Source organism: Pyrgilauda ruficollis, unplaced genomic scaffold (assembly GCF_017590135.1).
Source record: "Pyrgilauda ruficollis isolate IOZ18807 unplaced genomic scaffold, ASM1759013v1 scaffold142, whole genome shotgun sequence".
Classification (NCBI taxonomy): Eukaryota; Metazoa; Chordata; class Aves; order Passeriformes; family Passeridae; genus Pyrgilauda; species Pyrgilauda ruficollis.
The window spans coordinates 459663-474095 of NW_024512766.1; the positions used below are offsets into that span (position 1 = coordinate 459663).

The following is a 14433-nucleotide window of genomic DNA, read 5'->3' on the forward strand; positions in this document are numbered from 1 at the left end:
CCCCTCCCAGAGATCAGCTAAAGCATTAAATTAGGGATGACAGTGGTGAACTCTGCAATCACCTGCCCAGAACTGCAGGAACCCACAGTGGTAGCGAGTGGCCAACTTTCCCAGGAAAGTTTTTTGTTATCCTCATATTGCTTGGTTTTTTTACACCACATCTGTGCTTGCTTCGTCATTCTGCCATCTGCTGTAACAAAATACAGACAAACATTTCAGAGAGAACAACCCCTCCACACTTTAAAATGCTCCAAGCTGGAGCACAGCCTTTTACTTCTCACAAGCTGTAGTGCTTATTATATGATCCTACTCCTCTTCCTCCTCTTCCTCCTCCTGCCTCCTGCCCCATATCCATGATGAACTACACATGCTTAGCAAGCATGGAGAGCACAGAATCCCATTGCTTTTGCCACAGTCTTTCTATTAAATGAAACAAATGTTCCTGCGCTTGACTTCACTGTGCAAATGCATTCGCCGAGAGGTCAGAGATAGCAGGTCGTTATCATGAAATTTTTAATTTTGAAACTCCTGATCAGGCTCGTTTCCTGTTTGGTATTGTCTGCAGATACACAATGCAAAAGCCTCGGGTTGCTAAAGAATTGAAATAACAGAGTATGAGCAGAGTGGTTTTGAGCACACACTCTGCAAAGTCCAATCAAAGTTTCTTCCTGGTGCAGCCGCACAAATCTCTTGGTAGCAGTAAACTCTCTGCACAGATTTCATTCCTGAACACATGTTCAAAGGTGATAAAATAAATGCAGATGGTTTTCCAAAACCTCAGTGGAGCATTTTTTGCTGTTACTAAATGGACTGGAAAAAAACTAGGGGGAAAAAGCAGAGAAAATACAGTTTGACACAGACAGGCAATTTCAGAATAGCGTTTGGTCATTTGGGAGAAAATCTAAATAAAATGTGTGTTTATAATGATTTATTGGCAAAACAATATTGACAGTGCATCTGAGCTGCCTAATGGAAGAGATTTTTAGAATGCTTAAATTAAACTGGTGTTGAGAACTGAATATTTTGTTTAATTACTTAACACAAACAAAAAAAGAGTTGGATAGGAATTTTGAATTCATTGTGCCATGACCAAAGTCAACAATAAAACCATCCCTGGCTACAGTGAAAAGAGAATTAGACCTTAACAAATTTATTACAGGCTTTGTTTACAAACTTGTTACAAAATTATACAGCATCTTATGCGTACACAGAATTTACAGGAACGTGTTGCTGATGTGTGGGATTGCTTTGCTCTCTGGTCGAGATCTGCAGGTTTTTCTTCACTTGGGGCCTGATCCAGATTCCACCAGAGAAGGTGAGATTTTTTTTTTTCCCCATTGACTTTAGTGGAAGCTGGATCAGATCCAGGGGGTAACACTTCCGCTCATTGTTCTCCTGGGGTGGGAAAGGTGCAGCCGGTCTAATAACCATACGCACCACGCTTCGTTCTCATTTCATGTGTTTCAGGTGACAGGCATATTTACTCTGAGACATTTTTGCTGGCTGCTTGTAAAATACTTGTTAAAGTCAAGAGTCAAAGACCAGTCCCTGTTACTGGATTTACAGTGGAAAATGACAAATGGCTTTCTTTGAACCTTTAAAGAATGAATCTCCCTTGATTTTCAGTGAGCAGAAATAAAGGCATTAGAATCAACTCTGTTGTTGTCTACATTGTTATAAAGCTATGTTTTCTTCCCTGTCTTCAACAGATTTTCTCTGGATTTACAGTAACAAAATCTGGAGAAATGGATTTATGTAAACAAAAGTGACATCCACACTGCAGCAACAAGATAGTTTCTGACTAATGGGATTCCACCAAGGTAAATTGGTCTTCTTACCTCCTCTTCTCACATGGAGATAGACCTATGTGGCACAGTGAAACAAAGAGATCTCTAAAGTTAGTGATCCATAACTATATCAGCTCTCAGTTGCTCCCAGCATCTGCAAACAATCTTTATTTGGGAACTCAGGGTGTAAAATCAAATGTTTAATTTAATAAAAAAATCCAGTGTGACAGAACTCTGAAAAATATGCTTATTCCCCCAAGCCAAAATGGTTAGTTAAAACTTAAACTTTCCTACTAGGAAAAGTAGCAAAAGCTCTGTAGGGTTGGGGTTTTTTCCTTTTTAAAATTTTTTGCCAAGAAATGAGAAATACTCTAATCAGATCGATCAGATACCAAGTTCCTTGTTATATTACATCCTCTCATTTTAATGACTGCCTTGGTATTGGACCTCTGAAGTTGTTATTGCTTGAAGCAAAGTTAGGGTTTAGTGCTGAAGGTGATGATATTTCCTGTGAGGTAAATACCCTGGCCTCATGCTGAAAATTGAGATGGTTCTCAAAAGCTTTGCTTCTGGCCTCCCCTGAAGAAAATACCCACGTGCTCCAACCTGGCTGTCCAAGACAGGGCTGTTCCAGTGCTTGGCCTCAAGGCAACCTGTCCAGCTCCCTGGTGGTTTTATGGTGTGCAGTGCTCTCTGTAAGGGATTAGGGGAGACCGCACAGTTTGCTGCCTTTCATAGCCTATTGCATGTTTGAAGCTGGTTTTGCAGGAGCGAAAGCTGCATGAGCAAAGGCATCCGGCAGCCTCATGTTTGAGGGCTCTGATCTCGTTTCCATTTATGATGCTGAACACGCTACAGCAGCAAAAGTTATAGCTATAAAACCCTCAGAAAATAAACGAGGGTAAAACTTTCTGAATAGCTGGTATTTCCCAGCCCTGGCTGTGGGTTGTATCTCTCTGGACACAGATAACATGCAGCTCAATCTGAATTCTGTTCCTAGCCATGAACTCTCATTTGCTTCCTGGGAGTGGGATCCCATCCAGGGCATTGCACAGCTAATGTGTAATGGGACATCTCTTCAAGTAGTGTCATTATTCCTGTCCCCAGTGGAGCTACATGACAATCCACAGAAGAGTCTGAGGTAAATACATGCTAGAACATTTGTCTCTCCTAAGCAACAACTTGTATGTTTAATTGGGGAACTTCAGTATAACTACAGACTTCAGGGATTTTAGCCACCATCCATTTCACGTTCCTGTGAAAGGTACCAGGTTTCTCTAGCAGTTCAACGCATTTTTCACCCTGTGAAAGATGGAGAATGGATTGCTGAGGAGAAGGAAACCTTTGTACAGGCGTGTGGCTTTGATATCCATGCCAGGATATCGTATCTTTCTTTACTACAATGTGCAAGCCAAGGGCTCTTTTAAGGTTAAGACACCACCAGCTTTGTTTCTAATTTAAAAACTCAGACTGAGAGGAATGATCCAACAATGCTAGCAGCAGATAATTGATTCATGTGAGGAGGAAGAGACTGATCACAACAAACCATCTTTTATGTATTATATTAATGATCCATTTAGATCAGTTCTTGACTTCAGTGAGTTTTGGCTACAAATATTTCAGATTTTTTTCATATTTTTTCAATGATGCACTGGCAGCATTAGAAACAGTTGCAAAACAAATGTGCTTCCTAAACACAAATGGATGTTCCTGGATTACTAGCAGCTATTCTGAATTGCTAACAGAGGGAAAATGGTCATTTCACTGGTAAAACTGGCATAATACACAGAAACTTTATTTTAGGGATACCCGATGCCTGAAAAATTGACATCATCTGCAGGTACAACGTGTATTTTGGTCCTTTTTTTTGGTGGTGAGGATTCAACACTGCAGATCCAATTAAATAAGAATGTATAGAGCAGGGAATATAAATATGTACACAACTCTTGGCATTGATCTGATTTTTAACAAGTTTACTAAATGACAGTCACTGGTTTGACAATACTGAATGAAAAATACTGATTTTACAGATTTTACAAGAAGGTTAAGGTATGCTGCCAACAAGCAGTGTCACAAACATAGTCTAAAAAACCCCAGAGTTGGCCACATAGAGGCACACACCCTTTGCTCTTGTTTATTGAGAGAGAAAGCTTATATACTGTAGATTTGCTGAAGTTTAATAAATAAGGTCAACTTATAATATATATAAAACAATATAAACATTTATATGCTACATGCATATCATATAATTTAAAGTAATAATTTATATAGCAAAGAGATGCAGATCTATGTTCTTCCTATTTTCCTGGACAAGGCACACACGCAGGAGGTGTCTATCCGTATCCATCTCCAGCCCACCAGTTTGTTGTTTTCAGAAGTCAGTGCTCTGACATAAGTTTGGGATGTCTTGCATTGGGAGTTCCAGTGCTTGTCATCAATGCCGCGGCAGCCGTTTTTTACAGGCTTGGCCTCTTTACACCTCGTTTCGTAAAAGTATTGCTTAACCGGAGAGTTGCCTGTTTTAATTTCTCCCAGAACAGTCACCTGGTGTCCCCTGATGTCAATGGCAGAGGATTTGTCCGTGACCCACAAACTTTCACTGTCACAAACGGAGTATTCCCCCCGGTGGCCCCTGTGCTCTGCGTACCTCTTCCGCCGGGAGGTTCTGTTCACCACCACGGAATTCCCAATGTAATCCTCCATGAGGTACAGTGGCGGCGGCTCCAGCGGCGTGTTGTCACTCAGGAGGACTCGAGGAGAGTTGTAGCGTCTCTGCTGCCTCAAGAGATCTGTATCCACTGAGATAACTGGCTGGAAGTCTGATTTCACATTTTCTTCTCCGTCTATGTCCTGCTGAATGTCAGTTTTCTGCACTGTGTTTTGATAATTTTCCTTAATGTCTACCATCTGCTTAGAAAGCTTGTTTTTTAAAATGTCTGCCTGAATGAGTTTAATAATAAGAGAATTTATTGAATCTTCTGGCAAACTCCTTTGATCCATGTTGGAAGACTGGATGCCACGAAGATAAGCGAGAAATATTACATAAAACAAGATGGACATCACCTTGTTCACCTGTAAGATCTGCAAAGAAACAGAGAGTCAATGTTAAAACAGTCCAAGAGGGAGGTTTGCTAGAGGCTGTAAACATGAAAATTGGGATTTTTTTTTTTTTATTAACATCTATGTCTTTAAAGAGACATATATAGAGGTATAGAAACAGGCTGTGTGTTTCTTTGAAGATGCTATTTGTTATAATTTATAATGAGTACAAATTCTCTTCTGAATTTTTTTTCAATATTTCATCTGTATTTTAGGCCTTGCTTTTCCCCTTTCCATGCATAGTGGCATATATATCAGTTAAGCCCTATCTCTGCAGAGGTAGATAGTTCTTGGGATAGCATGGCCAGGGCTTGGCAGCAGAGAGAGGCCAAGTTACTTCCACAGAGTTTATTCTACAGAGAAGTTTAGTTTCAAACTTGCAGGATCATGCACAGTAGAAAACTGTCTCACTGTGTAAAATGAAAAAGTTCTGACTTTGCTGACTGTTGTTAGCAAAGACCTGAGATCTCTCAGACCCATCTAATTCATATTTATCTAGTGGCTTCTGTTTAATGTTACCATAAGGAAATAAATCCTGTGTTTCAATAGTGCTTTCGTTCTCTTTCTCTCTCTAGTAAGGGAAGGGGTTCCTGAAGGAAAATAATGCAGTCAAATCAGAAAGTGGGTATTAGGCCTCTATATATAATACAAGTGGGGAATTCAGAAGGACCCACTGACTCAATCCCCATTTTGTGGGGGTGGTTTTCAGGACTGGGAACCTTTTTTTGGTGGTTTTTAAAGAAGTTGTTTCATTATATTTATATAAGGTAAAACAAAGCTGACATCAATTAGAAATATTCAAGGACAGACTGAGGACATCCCTCTCCCCACCATCTCCTAAAATTCAAAAATCTTGTTCAAAAATTCAGTATTTTGAAAACCATTCCTAAAAGTGTGCTGCATCTTGGTACTTTGCCATCCACTGCTCTATATGGCTTCTTGTGTTCTCCTTCTAATTCTACCTTCTGTCCATATTCTAAGAGCTCATTTGTCACTTCTTTTTTAAGCCTTTCTGTCATCTTGTTTGCGTACCTGAGAGCCAAGAGCAACTGTCCAGGGAGGACAGATTTTTTTTTTTTCTCCTTGTATATTTGGACACCTGTATATTTGGTATTTGCATTAATATTTAAATTAAATCAATTTTCAACATAAAATCCTGAGTCATGGATGTGAATCATTCACTTCAGATCACACCTGTTTATAAATTTGGTACACAAGTAGTGGATTGAAGGAGAAAATATAAAACTCATCTTAGAGCACCCTCAGAGTCTGTGATAAACCCTGACTGTAATACTGCTTCAAATGACTCAGGAAGGCCTTGAATTTGATTTTCCTACTCTGCAAACACATCCACCACGTGTCAGAGACCTCTGGCACTCTGGGATGAAGGCACAGAGTCACAGACCGTGGGACAGATGGAGTTGGGAGGATCCTCAGGACATCATCTAGGCCAATCTCTCTGCTCACAGGAGTATCAGCCAGGGCAGCTTTCAGAGAGCTGTGTCTACTCAGGTTTGGAATATTTCTATGGATGGAGACTCCACAACCTTCTAGAAAACCTGTTCCAGTATTTCAACACCCTTAAAAAAAAAAATAAAAAATCATGTATCAGCAGTGTTTCCTATATCTCAGTGTTTTCCCATTGCCTCCTCTCCTTTCATGGACACACCTGAGTAGAACCTGGCTCCATCTTTATTAATCCCTTCTGTGAGGTATTTCTGCAGTTCAGTAAAATCCCCCTGGGGCTTCTCTTCTGCAGCATGAACAGCCCCAGCTCTGTCAGCCTCTTCTCTTGGTACTATTGTCCTAATCCTTAATAATTTTCATGGATTTGCTCCTGTACTAAGGAGCTTGGAAGTGGACACAGCAGTCCAGATGTGCCTCACCAGTGCTAAGATAAGGGGAAGGATCCCCTCTCTCCTGAACAGAAAATTTTCCACTTTAAAAAAAAAAAAAAAAAAAAAAAAATTACCATTTTTCTGTCTCAGAAGGCAAAGGAAAAAAAAAAAGAAGAAAAATCTTTAAGTGAAGAACCTTCTATCCACTCTAAACAAAACTTCTTTTTGCAAGATTGAGTCCCCACTTCACAGTTTGGAACAGCAGCAAAATCAGAGCTACCCTCTGTGGATGTGTGAGCTGTCCTTTTATGGACAAGAAATGTGTTTTCTCCATTCTCAGTTTGTCACAGTATGAGTTCACCTAAATCTAGACTGTTGCTTGCAGCAATGTTTTGCTTTGGGGGGCAGGGAAAATCGAAGATGTTCAGTTACCATACAATTACTCTCATACCTGAATAAATACTAACTTAATGTAGATGAATCTCAGAGCCCAGACCTTTCTGGATAAAAAATTGCTGTTCAATTTTGCCTTCCCTCAGCATAGAAATTTCTTTTAAAAACAGTAAAAATATTATTAAACAGATGTCATTGTGCAGATTTCTTGCAGCACCTGGAATCCACACATGGGGCGACACACGAGTCCACAGGATGGTGAGCAAAGCTCTGACAGGGCTCAGCCCAAAAGCCAGAAGCATTATTCATGCCAACATGCAGCTGCATGCAATCCCTGCTCTGCTCAGTCTCAAAACTAAGTGGCACTAGCAAAACACACAAGTTGGAGCAGGTGATGAGGTGGGAAAAGTAAGGCTGGAGTTCCTGCAGGCTCTCCTCAATGTCACACTGCACACAGAAAGGAAGGGCTGGGGACCTGAGAGTTGGAGAAGCTAAAACGAGTTGGTTTTCTTCTCTGTGGAGGAACCCCATTAATGGGAAAAATGTTGAAAAGTGTTTTACTGAACTTCATGTGAAACATCTTATGGATTTTGTGGGAAAGATGCTAACTTTGAAATTCAACCTGTAGCTTGATTTATGCTTTGCAGATTATTTGCTGCAAAAGTAAAAAGGTTTCAGAACAAATATTTATATTTTTCTGGGTGCAAAACTTTGACAAAACCACAAAGATTGGTGAGATTACAGTTTTTAGGGAGTTCCTCCAACCTAGGAGGTTCATAAGTGCTGTTCAGAAGTTCCAGTCCATAACTAAAAATTGTCAGGCTGTCCATGAAGTCCAGCACCTCAGAGTATGTTTAAAGCACTATTCTAGATAGGAGAAATGAGTGTTATTGGAAAACCGCAGCTGGTTTATGGCCTTGGCTGTACTATGGTTATAAGACACATTAAAATTATATTTGTTTGCAGGTCTGAGGAGCACTGCATTTGATGAATGGCTCTTTGCCCAAAATGGAACGTTGTGCCTGTCTGACCCGCAGATAATTTGAGATTTATTTGGCGTGTGTGTTGTTAAATCTGTAAAAAGGAGAGGAAAATGTAAAACATTAAAATGTTTATCTTTTCATATTTTCAAAGCAAATAATTTTGGTGTTTCTGGCCATGCCTCCAGAAATTCCATAGTGCAATTCACAAAGCAGAACAAATGCTTACTCAGTGCAGACCAATGAGTAAATTATCTATAGAGGGGACTTAGATTGGAGGCATGTTTTCAGCATATGTGTTCTGTCTGAGAGAATACTGACTCAAATTCCAGGTTCCTGGAGGGCCCAGGATTCTGTGGACCTCAGCAGAAGCTACCTCAGCACAAGAAGCTCTTTATTTGGCCTTTTGGAGTACGGTAGGAAAATCTCCCAAGAATTAAATCCTTCAAGTGACTTTTTCAGCTCTGTCATTGGGATTCTTTTGTTTTGTTTTGTTTTTCAATTCAGATTATTCATTTCAGGTGGAAAGATTTTGCCCAAGCAAAATTATTTTCCATGGTTAGGTGATGCTAGTGAGATATTTTTGTTGTTCTTCATGGTTCTTCTTGGAATTTTCCACATGTAAATTCCTGACAAAAGTTCATTTTGGCTGTGTTTGTGGCTGGTTTTTGCACTAAGCAAATTTGACTTGGAGACTGCTGAAGTTTGTGGCTCAGAGAGGAAAAGCAAAGAGCACAGAAAAAAAAGCTCATGCATTGCAAATCTGATTGATCTCCAAAATGCGGCTTTATTTTAATGGCTTGTATTCCTGCCTATCACTGCAGTTTTAGCAGGCTATTAATTCTGTCTGAGCTAGGTGGCTCAAAGTCTACATTTTGGAGAAGTAAATAAGCATAACTCTTCCTTCCTTTATCTTCATTGATAAATTCAATCCCTGATAAACTCTGGCAAACCATTTGCTTCTCTTTTCAGACTCACCACTTTATGTAGTAGTGAAAAATTTTGTTTAGTTTTGTTTGTGGTGATTTAAAAAATATATGTATAGCTTTATTCTGGTCAGTTTCTGAACATTCCACACAGGGAAAGAGTGAGACATCATTTAAAATGTTCTGCAGAAAGCATGAAATCCTAGTACTGTGGGAGACTGCCCAAGTATTTACTTGTAAGTCATTGCTAAGAGGAACTGGAATAGAAGGAAAAGTGACTGGTGAGTTTTACATTCAGCATTGTAATGACCGACATGATTTATGTAAGCCAGCTTGAAGTGTTTGGCACTTCCTAAAAAAATTTCAGAGCAGCTTCAGCTTTTCTTAACAAGCAACTAATGATCCTTTGTGGTGGCTGACAGCTTTTCCAGGCTTTTACCAAAGAGGAAAGTGTACTTATCGTCACTGTTTGCTGAACACTGCTTCCACAACGTCTCAAGTCATGGATTGCCCTGTTGATTCCCTCTTCCTAATAACTATGTTGGGAAGAAATGCAACCCTCTTCCTCTGTGCTTTGGTGGACATGGGGAAAGTACAGAACAAGAAAAGAATTCTGAATGTTCAGGAATGTGGGAATGTGACATAACTGTGTCTGAAAATTTGCACTGTGTTCCAGAATAATAATCAACTGTTTGTACAAGATGGATTTATGAAGGTAGGTTGCTGCAGAGTACTGAACATCCCTGCAGACACCCTCCTGAACGCTTTTACTTCTCAGGATTCAGAAATTTCAACACAGACAGATTGAAACTAAACCTTTCACAAGAGCCAGGCACTCTGAGAAGCTGAAGAATTCAGAGACAAAATCAAATGATGGCAGCCCAAAATGTTAACCCTCCCATCCTGAGGGGCAACCAAACTGGAAGGTAGAGTGAGGGGATTGGAAACGAATCCATTCCTCTGGCACACTGGCAGGAGAGCACAGCTACACATCTGAGGGGAAGTCCAACAAGGTTTCTTCATCTCTGCAGCAGCTCAGAGGTGTATTAATTAATTTACTCAAGGCCATTTATAAAAGAGAAGACACATCTGAGCACTGAGCCCCAGTAACCTCCAGTGAAAGGTGTACGCCTAACTTCTTATGGAAATGGAGTTCAGCCCACAGAGTCACTGACATTTTTTCTTCAAATGACTGGCTGAGCAAAGCACAGCAGGATAGCTGCTCACCTGAGCATGTAAAACTCCTCTGCACTTGGAGCCAACCCACAATACTGTGGTGCTGACTGTGACCCTAGTGGCCACTGGGGAAAGCTTTCCAAACTGGTGACATCTTCCTGAGGGCCAGTTCTGTGATAACATCTCTGCTGCAAGGAGCAGTCTGTGTTCTGCACTGTCAGATGAGCTGTGTAGAGTCACACAGGTGATTGCAATAGCAGGTGTTTGTCTACATTTGATCCTTCCACAAAAATATCTGTATTTTTTTGGAAATCAAGAGGAGGCTGCTGGACACGTACCTGCCTGATTCCAAGAGAAAGGTCAGGAGCAGTTCCTCTGTGCTTACCTCACTCTTTGGAACAGCTGCTACTTCTCACACCTTGTGCAGTTAATTCTTGTCAGGTTTTGGCCCTGCACCTCCCTCCCTGGCCACCGACACCAGGGCACCTGAGAGCTCCCTGGAGGCATTTGGCAGTCCCCAGCATCCTCTCACAATCCCACTGGGGGACTGCACTATTAATAATGTGTATGATACCACCCATCCCAGCTACATCCCCAGGTCTATAATCAGCTATAGGAGTAGGCAGCCTTTTCTCAGTCACAACAAGGTCCTTTTCCATTCCAGTTCTATCCCTCACTGACACTTCTGTGACATATTTACATGTTTACACCCCACTGCAGTGGTATCATTTTGCATTAAGCAGCTGACTGATTAATCTGTATATTGAGATCTGGGATCTGGGATCCCAATTTCCCTGGTGGGTTGGAAGCATTTTGTCAAGTCTAAATGTCTGTTTGTTACTTTTTGTATCTGCAAAAGAAGGAGCTCTATGGAATGATTGTGTTGTTTTATTATTCTAGGTATATACCCTGACATCCTTTGGGTTCTCCATCAAAGAGTTGACTGATTTTCCCCTACTGAGAGAGCAAAGGCTGGGAGAACTGGGATTGTTCAGCTTAAAAAAGAAAATGTTTTGAGGTAACCTCATTGTGACCTTCCAGTATCTGCAGGGAACCTACAAGAGAGATGAAGAGAGACTCTTGACAAGGGCCTGGAGTGACAGGACAAGGGGCAATGGCTTCACGCTGACAGAGAGCAGGTTTAGATTGGATATTGGGAAGAAACTGTTTCCTGTGAGGGTGCAGAGGCCCTGGCACAGGTTGCCCAGAGCAGCTGTGGCTGCCCCATCCCTGGCAGTGTTCCAGGCCAGGTTGGATGGGGCTCTGAGCAAGCTGGGCTAGTGGAAGGTGTCCCTGCCCTTGGCAGGGGGTGGGACAAAGTGACCTTTGAGATCTTTTTCAGCCTAGGCCATTCTGTGATTCTCACATCACTGGTATTGGAGTAATCCCTAAGTGATTCTCTTGGTTATTACTGACAAAGTAGGAGTACTGCCGTTGTTCCCTTTTTAAAAGAGCAGAAACTGGAATACACAGAAATCAGCTGATATTTGCAAGGTCATTTGCAAGACAGGTTGGGGTTTTGTGTTGCACTGGCTGGATCAGGGAAGGCCACCTGTAATGTTGTTTCAAAATTTTATCTATCAATGAAAAGCATGAATTACGTGGAAATAAAAACAATACCATTGTAGAGATAAAGCTGTAGTGGGGTAAATAATTTCAACAAAAGTAGAAGTATTTCTTCATATTATTCACTGCGTAACTCTGAAAACTACCCAAAGTACAAATAAATCTAAAGGTCATGTCAATAGCTGAATAAATAGCTTGACTTGACTGGACCTGTGCTTATTCTACAAAAAGCAGATTTGCCCAGATCTTTGCACTTCGCACTATTTTTTTCCTCAGAAGCAATTTGCAAACAGAAGAATAGAAAACCCCAGAAGTAAAACATTGTGGATAATTTAAGCTGATAAACTGTGTGTTAGTTAATCTTTTCATTACTGTTTTTTAATAGCAGTAGGGCTAAGCAGCAAACAAATTAAATTTGCAGCTGAATTTGGAGGTGATGCAAACAGAAGTGAGCAAAGAGAAATACAATCTCTGCTGGGGAGATGGAGAAATAAAACATTGGCAGAAAATTACAAAATGAAACCTGAAAGAAAAAATTAAAAGCTTGTGTGCTGGGGAAATATTAATGTTGAGCAGTGATATACAGAGCTGAAAAGAAACTTAGGAGCAATACCTGATCAGACCCAGGAATTATCTAAAACATTGGAAAAGCACAGTATTTAATAAATGCAAATAGTGAGGCATTTCATTGCAGTGCTGGAAGGGAATTGCTGCTTCTTGTAGCAAAGCAGTAAAATTGGGAAAGCTGCTTGAAAGATGGTAGGTGTTGTCATACAAAAAGAAAATCAGGAAGGAGAAGCAAAAATGACTGAAAGCATTGTAAAACTGACCTTTGAGGAAACTGCCTTGAAGGTGCAAGCATTTGCCTTGAGCTGGCAGAAGGGGCATGACAGAAAACCCAGGGCAAAGATCTGGAAAGTGTAAGCACTGGGGAAAGGGAACACTTGCTTTAGGGTGGGGCAAAGGAGTGCAATCAGGAAAACTGGGATTAAGCTGAGGAAAGGGAAGTTAGGCCCATCATCAAAAGCAGTTTTCAAGCTCTGCAAGATGTTTGTAACAAACCCAAAGCCACACCAAAGAGGCCTGGGTTTCGTGTTTCCTCACAGCACTGAATCTCCATTTAAGTCTTTTCTTGAAACAGTTTGAAGTTCCATTCGCCTTTCAAGTCAACCTGGACCTACTTTGGTTCAACCAGGGCTGATTAATTGTCTTGTATTAAAGTCAGGCAGTAGCTGCAGTTTCTCTTATTTTTGTCAGAAAGATGCTTTGAGGGCTTAAGTTGTCCATAATTAAAGCTGAGAGCAGCCTTCCAGATGAAACTTTCACCTCTTCACAATTCTGGAGGCTTCAAGCCTGACCTTGTAACAGATTGTCCTGATTGTTCTGTTTAAAAATGCCAGAGGTGGATTTTGTTTAACTTGGTAGCAGGAGGAGAAAGGGAAGCACCTCTCAGATTATCTGGATTTTGTCCCTCTCCTGTTAGGCTATGAAAGAGCAGGTTCCTGGGGACCTTGTGATGCTGGATGGTCTGACATGTTTTTACATTTACATTGTCCCAGGACAACTCATTTTTTTTAGGGAAAAAAAAAATCCAAAAAAACCCATACCACCAAAAAAACCACTATTTGTTAGTTTTTCTGCTATTAGAAAACTTGAAGGGAAAACTGATTTCAGCTTTGACTTTCAATATATCATTATTTTGCAGGATTTTACATTGAAAGCAAAAAAGTTTCTGTTTGTGGGTTTTTTTTATTTGTTTTTGTTTGTTTGTTTGTTTGTTTGTTTTTTGGGTTTTTTTTCAGAAGCTGAAAACAACTTCTGTCATTTTTAACATCTTCTGATTTCCTTTTTCTTTTGTGAAGTAAGGAAAACAGTAAAATCAAGCAAACAAACAGAATAAAGCAAGGGCTGCAAATTCAAAAATGTAAAATCTCATTATGAAAAATCTTGTATTCCTAAGCCTGATTCATGAGTACAGACAGGACTTGCACCCAGAAGGAAAAAGAAATACAGGGAATACAGGGAATGCTAGTTAGAAATGAAGCGAACTTTTGTTTGGGTAGAATTAAAATTGACCCTGAAGTTAACCTGAGATATTTTTGTCATTAAAATTTTTTAAAAGGGCATTTGTTTGTTTTTCTGAGAGCTCTTCTGTGACCCTTGAACACAGATGTTTGCACTGAGAGTATAAAATCACTGAATCACAAAATCACGGAATCACAAAAAAAAAAAAAAAAAAAAAAAAAAAAGTTGGAAACAACCTTTAAGAGCATTGTGTCCAACTTGTGACTGCCAACCACTTTGTCACCCATCCCAAAGCACCAAGTGCCATATCCAGTAATTCCTTGGACACCTCCAGGAATGGAGACTCCAAACCTCCCTGGGCAGCCCCTTCCAGTGTTAAGATGGTTTAGAAGAGACAACATTGCTGGTCTGGAGTTTGTCCCAGGCACTGAGCCTTGCTGGGGAAGAGCCGCTCCATTTCACCCAGAACCGCACCTATGTTTGCTTTTCCAGAGGCAGTCACTCCGTGTTTCTCTGAATCCACGCACAAGTACATCCATGGTCACTCTGTGAATCAAAGGCTGCTCTATGAATTGCCTTTTCCTATTCCTCAAAGGTTCACAACTCCCCAGATATAAAAAGTCTTGTTAGGCTTGCAGGTGCA

The 14433-nt window shown here is 40.5% G+C and overlaps 1 protein-coding gene across 2 annotated transcripts in view; it reads right to left on the reverse strand.

Annotated features, from left to right (window-relative positions):
* Window positions 1-961: 961 nt before the first annotated feature.
* NTF3 (neurotrophin 3) overlaps window positions 962-14433 on the reverse strand; it is a 50665-nt gene continuing 37193 nt past the window's right edge. For both annotated transcript variants that reach the window (XM_041460357.1, XM_041460358.1), the window contains one exon: window positions 962-4868. In XM_041460357.1, coding sequence (XP_041316291.1) covers window positions 4074-4868 — 795 coding nt within the window. In that variant the 3' untranslated portion in view covers window positions 962-4073. The remainder of the gene's footprint in view (window positions 4869-14433) is intronic.